This window comes from Enhydra lutris, unplaced genomic scaffold (assembly GCF_002288905.1).
Source record: "Enhydra lutris kenyoni isolate GAN:26980312 unplaced genomic scaffold, ASM228890v2 scaffoldscaffold64, whole genome shotgun sequence".
NCBI classification, from domain to species: domain Eukaryota; kingdom Metazoa; phylum Chordata; class Mammalia; order Carnivora; family Mustelidae; genus Enhydra; species Enhydra lutris.
In genome coordinates this window covers 6,949,503-6,963,155 of record NW_019154148.1, presented here as the reverse complement: position 1 = coordinate 6,963,155, position 13,653 = coordinate 6,949,503, and the positions used below count along the sequence as shown (strand labels likewise).

General features: G+C 48.8%; 1 protein-coding gene across 2 annotated transcripts; it reads right to left on the bottom strand.

The window, feature by feature from the left end:
• Positions 1–2,971: 2,971 nt before the first annotated feature.
• Positions 2,972–6,458, bottom strand: LOC111158911 (transmembrane emp24 domain-containing protein 9). 2 transcript variants are annotated; one of them, XM_022521242.1, is made up of 5 exons: positions 6,269–6,458; positions 6,023–6,123; positions 5,129–5,254; positions 4,669–4,815; positions 2,972–3,838 (listed from the first exon to the last, which is right to left on the bottom strand). In XM_022521242.1, exons 1-5 carry the CDS (start codon positions 6,450–6,452, stop codon positions 3,689–3,691), a joined length of 708 nt encoding a protein of 235 aa, XP_022376950.1. In that variant the 5' UTR covers positions 6,453–6,458; the 3' UTR covers positions 2,972–3,688. The 2 variants fall into 2 exon arrangements, with proteins under 2 accessions (XP_022376950.1, XP_022376951.1); XM_022521243.1 differs by lacking the exon at positions 4,669–4,815.
• Between the last annotated feature and the right edge of the window lie 7,195 nt (positions 6,459–13,653).

Sequence of the window (13,653 nt, the reverse complement as noted above, 5' to 3'; positions counted from 1 at the left end):
GCGAGGACCGGTAGAGCGCTTCCGCTACGGCGGTTCAACTGCCTTGCGGGGGAGCCGCTTGTTCTCCCGAGAAGCCGAGAACCCGGAGGGGGTTCAGGTCACTGGGCCGGTGCTGGATTGAGTTAGCCTCCAGACCTCCAAACCGGCGCTCTGGGATGATAATCCGCACCGCCGTCCTCTTCCCGGCCCCAGGTGGTGGGTGCAGGGTTCCTCCGCAAACAAGCCGGGGGGTGGGGGACGGGGGCAAGGCCAGGCTCGCGGCTCTGCCTCGGGCTCAGCAGAAACCCCAAGCGCTAGCGAGGAGCGAAGCACTAGGGGGCAGGGCACCATCTCTTTGCATCTGTTTCCTACTTGCGTGTATGAGTAGCCCCTGACTGGCATGGCTGCTTGGGTTAAAAGAGAACGGGCAAACATACTTGGTAGGTGCTGGGCACATAGTCAACGCGATGTTAGTGACGGCCATTATGCAGGAAGGGGCATTTAGGTGGAGTTGAGGTGAGCACTGAAGGGGGAGTAAGATGGAGTTCTTCTATCTGCCCTGGCACAGTGGGAACTTAACCTGGCTGGGCCAGCCTCCGATCTGGGAAAAGACAGCAGACCTGTGGGGCTTGATCTCCACACAAATGTGAAGTTCCCTAATAAACAGCTAATATCTACTGAGTGCTTAGTAAGTGCCAGGCACGGTTCTAAGTTCTTTGCTCCTGTTCTCTCATTCAGTCCTTTCAAGAAGTATATGTATGCGGGGGCGCCTGGGTGGCTCAGTGGGTTAAAGCCTCTGCCTTCGGCTCGGGTCGTGGTCTCGGGGTCCTGGGATCGAGCCCCACATCGGGGGTCTCTGCTCAGCAGGGAGCCTGCTTCCCCCTCTCTCTCTGCCTGCCTCTCTGCCTACTTATCATCTCTGTCAAATAAATAAGTAAAATCTTAAAAAAGTATACGTATGCCCACTTGAAAAACTGGTGCACAGAGAGGCAATTCAGGGTGTAAACCAAGGTACTTTGGTTGCACAGTTGCTGCTTCCAAAGGACTTTACTGTAGGTGAAGAATTTAATCACCACCACCACCACCTTCCCGTTTCTCCCTTAAGCCCAGCATATACCCACCAGTGACCTTACTGCTAAACTCTGCCTTGCACTGCACTCTAGAACAGAACGTTGGCAAATGCAGCCTGTGTTTGCTGATGACACAGGCAAGGCTGATCCCCTGCAGAGACCAGTCCAGGTAAGGCCAGTGACGGAAACAGGGAGGTGGGACTGTGATCTGAAAGCACAAGCCCACCTCAAAGGGACAGCTGTGATTCAGTCCAGCTAACTGTCACACTGGAATGAAGCCCCACTAGCGTCAGATCTGTCTCAAGAAATCGTTTTCACATAAAAATCCCAATTAATTAATTTCAGTGACACCCACAGTCGTGTTGATAATCAGCACTATAGATAAGATGGATGAGAATGGCACATTTTTTGGTCTTTCAAAACCTCAGAACTCCAGTCTAATCATGATAAAACCAGCAGACAAATCCCAATTGAGGAAAATTCTATAAAAAAACCCTGAACTGTATTCCTAAAAACTGTCAAGGTAATAAAAAGCAAGGAAAGTCTGAGAAACGGTCACAGCCAAGAAGGGGCTAAATGTAATGTGGTGTCCTGGATGGGATCCTGGAACCAAAAAAAAGGGGGGCATTGGGCAATGGCTAAGAAAATCTACATATGGTATGGACTTCAGTGAGAAATAATGTATTGATATTGTTTCATTAAGAAATATACCATACTGATGCATGACAATAATGGGGGAACTATTATCACAATCTTTCTGTAATTCCAAAGCTGTTCTAAAAAAGGGTTTTGTTTTTAATGTCTAGGTGGCAATCTGAGGTCACATCACATCCTCCTGGCAGTTCAAGTAGTCTGCAAACTGGTCTCCCCACTGTCTTTTTCTCACATGCTTCTGGATTAACCTTCCTCAAATTTATCTCCATGGGGAATGCCTTGGGTGGCTCTACTGGTTAAGTGTCTGCCTTCAGCTCAGGTCTTGTGTGATTGAGCCCACATCTGGCTCCCTGCTCAGCAGAATCTGCTTGTCCCTCTCCCTGCCACTTTGCCTGCTTGTACTCTCTCTCAAAAGCTTGATCTCCACGGGGTTCTTCTTCTTTTTCTTTTTTTTTAAGATTTTATTTATTTATTTGACAGAGAGAGAGATCACAAGTAGGCAGAGAGGCAGGCAGAGAGAGGGCGGGAAGCAGGCTCCCTGCTGAGCAGAGAGCCCAATGCAGGGCTCAATCCCAGGACCCTGAGATCATGACCTGAGCCGAACGCAGAGGCTTGACCCACTGGGGTGCCCCTCCACGGGGTTCTTCTACTCAAAACGGTGTTGAACCCTGGGTAACATACAAATGTCTTCTAACTCTAACCAACCTTAAACATCTTCCTCAAATTACCTTGACTCCAGTGGGAACCATGCCTATTCACCTCCATTCGCTAGTTTGTCCAACACCCCCAGCTTTACTTTGTATCAGAATCCTTCCTCTCCTTCAAGGTCCTTACTGAAATCTCAAGCTTTTGGTTAAAACCATCGACATCCTCATCCCCACCAGCCCAGGGATTTCTGTCCTTCCCAAACCTACAGAACTTCTGTTCAGTGTACATTCCCTTCCTGAACGAGGTCCTTCCTCGCAGCACCATGACAGTGACTTCCACCTGCTCTGGAAAAGCAGGGAGGGCACTTTGTTACAAGGGAGGGGGCACAGAGGAAAATGGTGTAAATCTGAGCACCAAGCCCCCAAGTGTCTTGTTTTATGGTCTTGGGCAAACCCACCATCTATCGCCTACTGCAGGAAGTTGGGAGAGAGGACAGAAGGACTAAAGTTCCCGGGTGGATTTTCATCTTGGAACATGAAGTGCTTTGCACAGTGGAACAAATGACATTTCCCAAGCACCTCCGTGTTATGGCCACTACAGTAACTACACTGGACAAGAAGTCAATTTTTTTTTTTTATTGGGAAACCAATGTAACAAACCTAGACTTATTGAAAATGAAATCAGTAACTAAGACTCTGCAGGCCCCATCCCCAACCAGCACCAAGGCCTCTGCTTGGCCTGACCCCAGTTCCTCAAGCTCCCAAAAAGGACAACCAATTTGAGAAGATGAGGTCAAGCTCCAGGCTACTCTCCCCATACTGCAACTCCCTCCACCCCCACCCTCCATTGACACAAACATCCTGGATCAGCAGTCTGGGCCCAAGGAGGGTACAGTGAGGTTCCCGGGGTGGCAGGGAATCACAGCCACACCCCCACCTGCTCAAAAATCCCACGTTAGCAAAGGAAGACAGAAAAAAGACTGGCTTGCCCACCCGCTCCCCTCCCCCCAGCCATCCCAGACAACAGCCTCACATCCCTGATCAGTAACACTGTGATTCTGAGGTGCCAGTGGGGCTCCTAGTGGCTTCACCAGCCCCTGGCTGATTACTGCAAAGGGCTCAGAGCCCAGGGGAGGGGGCAGGCACTGCCCTACCATCTGCTCAGTATCAGCCAGCCAAACCACTGCCCTAAGCTTATGCCGGGGGGGTGCCTGTAGCCCCTCTCCCCTCCAGATAGCCACGGCTCGGAACCAGTCCTCCTGCCAGAGAAAAATCAGTTCCAGGAGGCCCTTTCTCCCCCAGCCTGGGAGGAAGGATGGCCTGTGAGGCCAGGGATGGCTACACCAGCTTCTTCGCTTCAAAGAAGCTTTTGAGGTGCCGCATCTGCCAGACACCGATGGCTACGAGGATGAGGGTCTGCAGAATGGACCACCACAGCACCCGCTGGTTGGTGCTCTCACTCGTTTGCCGGAAGCGCTCCTCTCGCCACTGTGGGAGGAGAGAAGGGAAGAGGGGCTTAAGGTTGCTGGGCCCCACCTGGCACCACTGTAACTGGGAGGGGAACCCAGGGCCAGGCAGCTCCACTCAGCTTCCCGTCAAGTACCTGCAAAGACCTGAAGAGACACCCCCCACCCACCTGAGGGCTGCGTTCCTCCTCCCTTGGTCCCCTCATGGAGCCTTGGGCAGAGGTAAAGTAGCTGCATTATCACCCCATCAGAGAGAGCCATCCTCTAGCACTCAGGAGTGGACATGCTCTCACCTCTCTGCCCAGGTCTCCCCAGCTGCTCCTTGAGGACTGTGGGCACAAGCTGCAAACTGGTGGCCCAGTGAGGACATCTGGCATGCACGTGTGTTTTGCAAATATTTAAAACCCGGGAAAAATCCACATAGCTTCTCTTGAAACCCAGGTCTAGAATATCTGCAAGGCTGCCCTCAGCTGACAATTAACTGAGGTCCCTGAGGCTTAAATACAGAACAGTCCTTATGGTCACAGAGCCATTCATGGTCCCATCCTGGCTCCCTGACACAACGGAGTTTGAAATAGCTGCTCCTGGAAGCACCTGCAGCCATGGAATTAACACCCAAGGTATTAGCATCGATCCCTCCTTTTGTCACTGTGCATGTGTCATTGTGTCTCCTTGGTTACAAACAGGAGTTAGTGGTACCCACCCTGCCTTTTAGACTTGGCAGAGCAGCACAGACATGTGAATCCCTTGGGTTTCAGAATGAAACCCAAGTTTGACCTGCATGCAACTTCTGGATGAGCCAAGGGAATGCACCTGGGATGAAGCCCACTCAGAAGGTCCTGCCCGACATACCCGTTGGTAGTTCTGCTCTTTCTGGATCTGCTCTACCTGCTCCACCAGCTGTCTCACTCGGAGCTGCAACTCACTCAGCTTGTCTTTGGCCGCAATTTCTGCATAGTCGTTGGCGTGTTCTCCTACCTGGATGTCCAGGTGAACTCTCTGGGGACAGACAAGGAAAAGAAGAAATGAGGCAGCCCTGCTCCATTGTCCTGCCAGGGATGAGCAGCTGGTCCTCCACAGTGTCTGGCCCTAGGCAGCTCTGGGAAAACAGGCAAGAAACAGCTTGGTGGAGCCTTGGACCAAGGCACACACAAGGAGTTCAGCAGCCATGCCTGGATGTTCACTGGAAACCCAGAATTTTTAGGAAACACAAATCCGACATACTCATTTCACACCCAAAGCACCTCCAAGTCTCCAGGCCTGAGCTGGGTCTAGAACTTGAAAGCTACAAATCCCGCGTGGTTCCACTCACCAACATGCCTCCAGCAAAAAGAGAGAACTTGGTGGAATTGGAGTGAAGACAGATCTGGTGTTCACCAGGGGTATGGGAGGTGAAAGTGAACCTGCCTTCAGAGCCATACTGTCTGGCCAGGATGACCTGGAGAGAAAAGCCTTCAGTGAGTGTTACAGGCGGGATGGGGCCGGAAGGAAACAGGGCTTCACGCTCTGAGTGCCTGAAAGTTGGCAAACAGGGTCCTAAGCACCTCACAACACGACAAGGTCCAGAGAGCTGCTCTGCAGCAGTTGCCAAAAGCCTGTCTGAGAACTTTCTCGGGCAGGGGTGAAGGGTCTGAGACGGAGCTGACATGTGACTGCTCTTGGGAAGGGCTCTTTATTCGCGGAGCTCCTGCCATTTCCGCTCTTTTGGTCTGGTTCTTCTTTGAAATGAAAGGTGACAACTAAGGATTTTTGTTTTTCTTTGGCTTTAATATCCTTACTTGTCGAAATTAAAAGCTGCTCACTCGGTTTGGGAAGCACCCCGTTCTGGGAAATCCTCAAGTCTAGGTGTCACAGCATCACAGTGACCGGAATTCTTTGACGGCCAGCACCACAATTAATCCACCAACCACGCCTACCAGCCAGGTGATTTTCCATCTCGCAGGCCAGGAAAACCGCAGCGGCTCGGGGCGGGGAAGGGGCTCTGCCGAGTCGGGCAGCAGTCGGGAAGAAGCTGAGGAGCCGCTAGCCAGCCCCGCAGCAGCCCAACTGTGGCCTCGAGCGCAAGCCCGGGATTTTCTCCCCAGCACCCAGCTATGCTCAGCAGTGGAGCGGCTGCGGCGAGCAGGAAGGGGAAGAACCAGCACCTGCCGGGTCTGGCGGGGAAGGGCAGAGCGGAGGGCTCGGCGGGGCTCAGGGGCCGGCTCACCTTGTCCTCTGGGTCCTTCACCTCCACGAACATGCCAAGGCCGGGGGTGGCCGGCTGGTACTCCTCCCGCTGCTTGTCATACAGCTGCGTCCGGTAGTTTCCTGGAGGAAGTGGGGCGAACCCAGGTCAGAGGAGCGCGAGGTGGTGTGGAGTCGGGCCCCGCCAGGACGCGACGAGACCCGCGGCTCCCGCGCCCCCCGCCCCAAGACCAAGGTCTTGTTCCAAACTCTCCCCTTCCACCCGCACCTATAACCATGGTCTCGTCCGGAATCTCCTCAATAAAGCACTTCTTTTCGGTCTCCCCGATGTGGAAGTAAAGCGCGCCTCCGCGGGCCGCAAAACACAGCAGCAACACGAAGGCCCGAATCACCGTGCCCAGTCCCGTTCCCATCCGGGGTCGGACGACCCTCACGCCCTGCTCCGCAGCCATCTTGCCCCACCTGCCGGCGCAAGCGCAGCCGGCGGCGCCACGTAGCCCTGCCGCCGCCCCGGGGCCTGCCGGGACAGCGAGTTCGACCGGCAGGACTACAAGTCCCGAGATCCCCCGCGGCCACGGCGAGGCAGTATCTGATTGGAGAGTCGCTTCTGCCTGCAACCTAATGGCGCCCTCAGAATTGAAACCTCTTTTGTCTTGATCGCGGAGTCTCCGGCGGCTACTAGTGTTTATCAACTGTTTGCAGATGCTGCCAGTCACGCAGTTAGTGGTCGCAGAATGAATTATGGCCAGACATAGGATTGAAACCGAGGATCCCTGACTTGATATTTCTGCGTGCGACACTCTGGGCTTCTATGTTTAAAAACCGAACTTTGAAAAAATGACACCAGAAGTGCACCAACTTACCTTTGGGGGAAAAAATAAAAGAAGCCTGGGAGACCTCCTTTACCACTTCTTTGCCACCTCCAAATTCATCCACTCCTAGATCTGGTCTGATCTGGTCTTATGGTCCCAAGCATCCTTCCCCCCCATCCCCCGCCCCGCCTCCGTCCCCGCATCCGCCCCAGACATCATCCACCCGGGCCTTTCTGCAGAGCTCGCCCGAGGTGGCTCCTCTCTGGAACGTGGTTCGGTGCCTCAGTGGTCTGCAGGTGAAGGACTATCAGTGGGGGTCTTGAGGGCAGAGCCGCCGCGTTTTGGAGGGCTCTGCGCTCAGTGTGAGATCTGCAGAGGTCTGGGTGTGACCTTCGTGTCCTTCCTGTATTTTATCTATATCCCGGTGTATTTTGGAAGCTCTTCGGACTTGGCAGTTTCTCATTGTGCTACTTCAGGGTTTCATAGAAGTTGGAAGTTTTCTCTCTAATTTGGGTTCTCTTTGTTGTTTCCTTGGGGAGGGAAATTTAATGAGGATGTGTTGACATTTCCCCCTCATTGGACGTCTTTACCTTATTTTTCTTAAAAGCAACAATATAACATCATCTTGTTTCATACCTTATTTTTTTAACCATTCCTGTGATGAAAGTGGTTAAGATTTCTTTCCCTAATCATTTGCTCTCATTTATATTGCAGCAATAAAAATTTGTGTTCATTTGTTTTTTTAAAAAGCATTACTGTAGGACATTGTGTGTGTGTGTGTGTGTGTGTGTGTTTTCTTATAAATTGCCCTTTCAATCTTCATACCAATTTACAGTCTCACAGGCAGAGTGTTTTGGGGCTTACTTCCCCACACCCCGGACAAAGGTTCTCAACCTTTTTAATCTTGCAAAATAATTGAATGAAAAGTTGTATTTCACTATTCTCTTAATTTTTGTTTCCTTGGATATGGAGCAATTTTTTTTGGTCGTTTGTTTTCTTCTGTGAATTACAGCTTATGTTTTTCTTAGTGCTATTTTAAAAATCTGTATCTTTTTAAAAATATTTTATTTATTTGACAAAGAGAGGGAATACAAGCAGGGGGAGTGAGAGAGGGAGAAACAGGCTTTGCGCAGAGCAGGGAGCCTGATGTGGGCCTTGATGCCAGGACCCTGGGATCATGACCTGAGCGGAAGGAAGCACCTAACAACTGAGCCTCACCCAGGCACCCATTTCTTAGTGCTATTATAACTACATGCTACTAGTGCTGATGTCACCACCATTTGGGATTCACCAATGATTACAGAATTAACATATGATAACACTTTACAATAGACATTTTTAGTATTTTTATTTTTTTAAAAGATTTTATTTATTTATTTGACAGACAGAGATCACAAGTAGGCAGAGAGGCAGGCAGAGAGAGAGAGGGGTAAGCAGGCTTTCCACTGAACAGAGAGCCCGATGCAGGGCTCGATCCCAGGACCCTGAAATCATGACCTGAGAGAAGGCACAGGCTTAACCCACTGAGCCACCCTGGCACCCCTTTAGTATTTTTTAAAATTAAACATTTTACATTGAGATAATTATAAATTCACATGCAGTTGTAAAAACAATGCAGAGTGATTTAGTGTACCCTTTACCCAGTTTCTTCCATGGTAACATTTTGCCCAAGTATAATGCAATGTTACAACCAGGATATTGACATTGATACAGTCAAGACAGAGAACATTTCCTTCACCACATGGATCCCTCATGTTGTGTATTCAAGCCATACCCACTTCCCTATTCCTTCACCATCTCCTTAACCTCAGATGACAAGTAATCTATGTTTTCCATTTCTATAATTTTGTCATTTCAAGAATGTTATATGAATGAAACCATACAGTATGTAAACTTCTGAGATTGGCTTTTTTCACTCGGTTAATTATCTGGAGATTTAATCAGCTTATTGCTTACATCAATAATTATAGCAAAAAAGTAGCCATAACATACAATGTGTACAGCCATAATTTGTTTGATATCAACCACAAAAAAGGGGTGAGAATAGAGCTATTAAAGGAGCAGAGATGTTTTCTCTGTTATTGAAGGTAAACTGGTATAAATTCAAATTAGAATGTTTAACTTTAGAATATTAAATGTCATTCACATGGTAACCACAACGAAAATAGCCGTAAAACATACAGAAAAGGAAATGGGAAAGGAATTTAAATGTTTCACAACTAAAAAAATAACTAAATGCAAAAGAAGATAGTAAAAGTAAATAGTAGAAGAAGAGTAAAAAATTAACTAAATGCGGGGCGCCTGGGTGGCTCAGTGGGTTAAAGCCTCTGCCTTCGGCTCAGGTCATGATCCCAGGGTCCTGGGATCGAGCCCCACATCGGGCTCTCTGCTCAGCGGGGAACCTGCTTCCTCCTCTCTCTCTCTCTGCCTGCCTCGCTGCCTACCTGTGATCTCTATCTGTCAAATAAATAAATAAAATCTTTAAAAAAAATTTAACTAAATGCAAAAGAAGGTAGCAAGAGTAGAGGGACCAAAATAAAAGCTATAAGGAAATAGAAAACAAATAGCAAAATGACAGAAGTTAAGTCCCTCCTTATGGTAATTACTATTTTTTAGAGGGAGCACACACAAAAGTTGGGGGGGAGCTCAGCTCTGAGCCTCCATCCCTACCTCCTTCTCCATTTGCCCAATTCCTTTTTATCCTATTAAGACAGGTTCAGCAGCATTGTCTTATTTGTTTCCTTTGTCTGGGTGCTTTGACAATGCCCCTATTGCAGTGTTAACCACATTGAATTGCAATAGCCCATTCACAAGCAAGGTGCTCCCGGCCTGATAGCCTGAAGAGATAAAGATAGGGCCTCCTGCTTCAGATTTATCTCTGGTGCTCCCCACAGCCTAGCAAAAAACTAGCAACAGCCTCAGTATGCAGTTGATGTTTGCTTGGAGAAAGGGAAGAGAGAGAAAGAGAGAGAAAGGAAAGAATATGGAGGGAAAAGGAGGGAGAGGCGTGAAAATGAAAGAGAAGATGGGAGAAGAAGGAAACAGTGAAGGACAGAGAGAAGAGGGAAGAAGGAAGGCAGAGGGAAGCAAGCAAGGAAGAAGGAGGGGGAGGGAAAGAGGGAAGAATGGTAATGATGACACGTAATTACAGGAAAAGCCAAAATCTCCATACTCCATGTCTGGTTTTCTTGTGATGTCTCCTCCTGATTATTTCCACAGGCATCCTGACCTGGGCATAGTAAGGGTGGGATGTTCTGTACATAAAATCAGAGCTGCCCTGTGCAAGTCTTCTGCTCTGGTGTGGATGGTTCTTTTGGTTTGGTGCTGATTTTCACACCATCCCCAGAACACCACCAAGCCACCCCTTCCTCTGAACCACTGCCTTCTACACTCATCTTCCCCCCTGGACTGTGGAAAAACAACTTCCATTCCTTGTGACCATCTCTACAAAGAAAATTCCTAAGGAAGTTCTTTTCCTTTTGCTCTCTATCTTAGAACACCTAGACATGAGGGTGCTGGTGCTGAATTCCGGGATATCACAATGTTCTGCTGAACGACCTTCGCCACCCTCCTTAGGCTTCCAGTGGTCCCTCTAACAGGATCCTTCCACTCCTGGTGAGTTTTCTCAGGAGTCTCATTGGGTGTCCCATCCATTGTTCTTGAGGTTTTGGGCAGTCTGTCCTACATGTCTGTGCCTGACTGAACCCTAACTGAGGGCTTGTGTCCTCCTGCTCCCCAATACTCTGGGGGGGTACCCGTGGATAGGGCAAATTAAGAGAGTAGCCAGGCTGTGCCTCAGTCCCTGAGAGTCAGGAAATCATTGACTCCAAGACTCAGAGGACTTCTAGGGGAAATGTGGCCAAACGCTACACACCTGCCCACCTAAGTCTCAGCTCTACTATGGCCAAAATGCCATGACATTTTCCCATAGTAAAATGCTTGCAGTCTCCTCAAAGTTATCTGTCTTCTAAACATCTCTTCTGGACAGTTAAAGAAATGCAGACTTGACTGAGGCACCAGGACACTTCTCTGGGTTCAGCTCCCCCCCCAAGGGCAGATCCTTTCTCCTCACGTCTGAGGTTGCACAGATGAAGCGGATTTCTCAGAGCATCTTCTATTGTCACCCTTTGTCAAGTTCCCTAACCAGTAACTGCTCCTGCCCTGGAAGGAAGACTTTTCACCATTCCTGCATGGGGGAGGCCTCATTCTTCAGGTTCAAAGTTCAAAGGTCATTCATTGTCTCTGATGAAAAAAAAAAAACAGAGAAAAGGGAGGGAAGGGACGAAATGTGGAGACCAACGTGGAGTGAAGAGGGGCAGGATGGCAAAAGCAGACAGTGACACAGATGCACCCTACTTACCTCCCCTTTCCTCCCTCTGCCCCATCATCCCATAGCCCCTCCCATGTTTCTGATTTCCCTGTACTCAAATGTAGGTTTTCTTTGTTTTTTTAAAGATTTTATTTATTTATTTGACAGACAGAGATCACAAGTAGGTAGAGAGGCAGGAAGAGAGAGAGGAAGGGAAGCAGGCTCCCTGCCAAGCAGAGAGCCCGACGCAGGGCTCGATCCCAGGACCCTGAGACCATGACCTGAGCCGAAGGCAGAGGCTTTAACCCACTGAGCCACCCAGGCACCCCTCAAATGTAGGTTTTATTCCAGTATGGTGAGGCCAACAGATTAGGAGATGGTTGCCATTGAAAGATAGTTTCTTACCCATAGTTCTCAAGACAAGTGACTATACTGCACCACTCAAGGGCTACAGGGGACAGCGCCAGGGTCTGTCTGGGGGTAGAGAGAGTGACAGGAAAGCATGGGTAGAAGCCTTTAATGTATTTTTATGGGAAGGAATGGGAGGTGCGGGGAGCAAGTGAGCAGGTTTAGGATTGACTAGTTGGAATAATTTCAACAGGCTCCACTTTTTAAAAAAGATTTTTGTGTAATTTTTTTTAATTTTTAAAAAAGATTTTATTTATTTATTTGACACAGAGAGAGAGATCACAAGTAGGCAGAGAGATAGACAGAGAGAGAGGGGAAAGCAGGCTCCCCACTGAGCAGAAAGCCTGACGTGGGGCTTGATCCCAAGACCCTGAGACCATGACCTGAGCAGAAGGCAGAGGTTTAACCCACTGAGCCACCCAGGTGCCCCAATCTTCGTGTATTTCAGAGAGAGAGAGAGAGAGAGAGAGAGCACACACCAGAAGGAGGAGCTGCAGAGGGTGAGGGAGAAGGAGAAGAAGCAGCAAGCTCCCAGCTCAGCAAGGAACCTGATTCGGTGCTCAATTTCAGAACCCTGAGATCATGACCTGAGCCAAAGGCAGACGCTTAACCGACTGAGCCACCCAGGTGTCCCTGATTCTGGATTTCTTAAAAAAGTTTTTAAATTATAAATTATATCAAATCTACCACTGTATGAGTGGAAATTAAGTCTTTATGCAATTTTATATGCTGTAGTATTTCTTCAAATAAATCTCTCCTTTAAAAAAAACCTAAGTCTGAGGTCTTCAGTGAACCACAGATGAGGCAAGTAGATGTACCACCCCAGTGTCTTCTTTGAATGTCACAAATGGCACATAGGTTCAGTGATCTTGGCAGTCATTGTGGAATGAGATTTTTGCCAAGTGGGAGGATCCCAGAAGGGTGGGTTCACTGCTCTTATGTTCCTAGTCTTGTTATTGGTCAGAAACAGTTGTCCTTCCTTCCTTCCTTCCTTCCTTCCTTCTTCCTTCCTTTCAGGGGGAGAGAGAGAGAGTGTGTGCATGCCTGAGAACATGAGGGTGGGGGGGGGCAGAGGGAGTGGGAAAAGCAGACTCCCCACTGAGTGCAGAGGGCCCCCTCCCTGCCCACCTCCATGAGGCCCTATACCAGGACTGAGCCCAGGACCCCAGCCAAAGTCAGATGCTTAACTGACTGAGCCACCCAGCCCCACCCCCACCCCCGGTTGTTCTATTTCGACAAAACACTTGCGCTACTTGGACAGTCATGTCCAACTCCTTCCTAATGTCTGGGTTCTGTGCCTTGAAATCTATATCCTTACATACATGTAGCTGCAAGCATTTTCCACTTTTGACCCTTTGGGAGGTTCCTGTGGGCAGTCTGGCCAATGGACCACTGCCATGCAAGAGTGGTATTCACAGTGTAGTGTGGGTGCTGGTACTGGTTCATGTTTGTTATAGGTCTGCAATGAGGTAAGTGCAGATATTGAGTAAGTGTTTAGGAATTTTTACAGAAATTTAATATTGATGTGATATCCAGACACACGATTAGTTTCATTTTTTTGTTGTATTTTATAGGAGTATTGCCTTGTGAGGGATTGCATATTTTACTAAAAACAAAACAGAGCCTATGCTTTACTCTAAGTGGTGGTACTGGTCTGGAGAGGAATGACGGTTCAGGACCACGGACAGCACCTCTCCCTCCCAAGCCTGATTTCTACCTCTGCTCCCAGCTCTGGCTAACTCCCCTGGTGAACAACTAGCTCTCAGATCCAACAGATGCTTTCCAGCTCTTGTCTTATTTGACCTTTCTAAAGTATGACTTTCGTTAACATCCAAATCTGTCATTTTTGTTTAATGATCATTCCCAATGAAGAAATAAAAAACGCTCCCCTAGGATTGCCAGTGAACTACACCACTAAAATGAGGGGACCATTCTTGGTAACTAAAAAACACATTGTCAATCTCTTTTTTTTTTTTTTTTTTAGATTTTATTTATTTATTTGACAGAGAGAGAGAGAGAGTGAGAGTGAGCACAAGCAGGAGGAGTGGAAGGCAGAGGGAGAGGGAGAAGCATGTTCCCCAGTGAGCATGTGGGCCTCAATCTGAGGACCCTGGGATCATGACC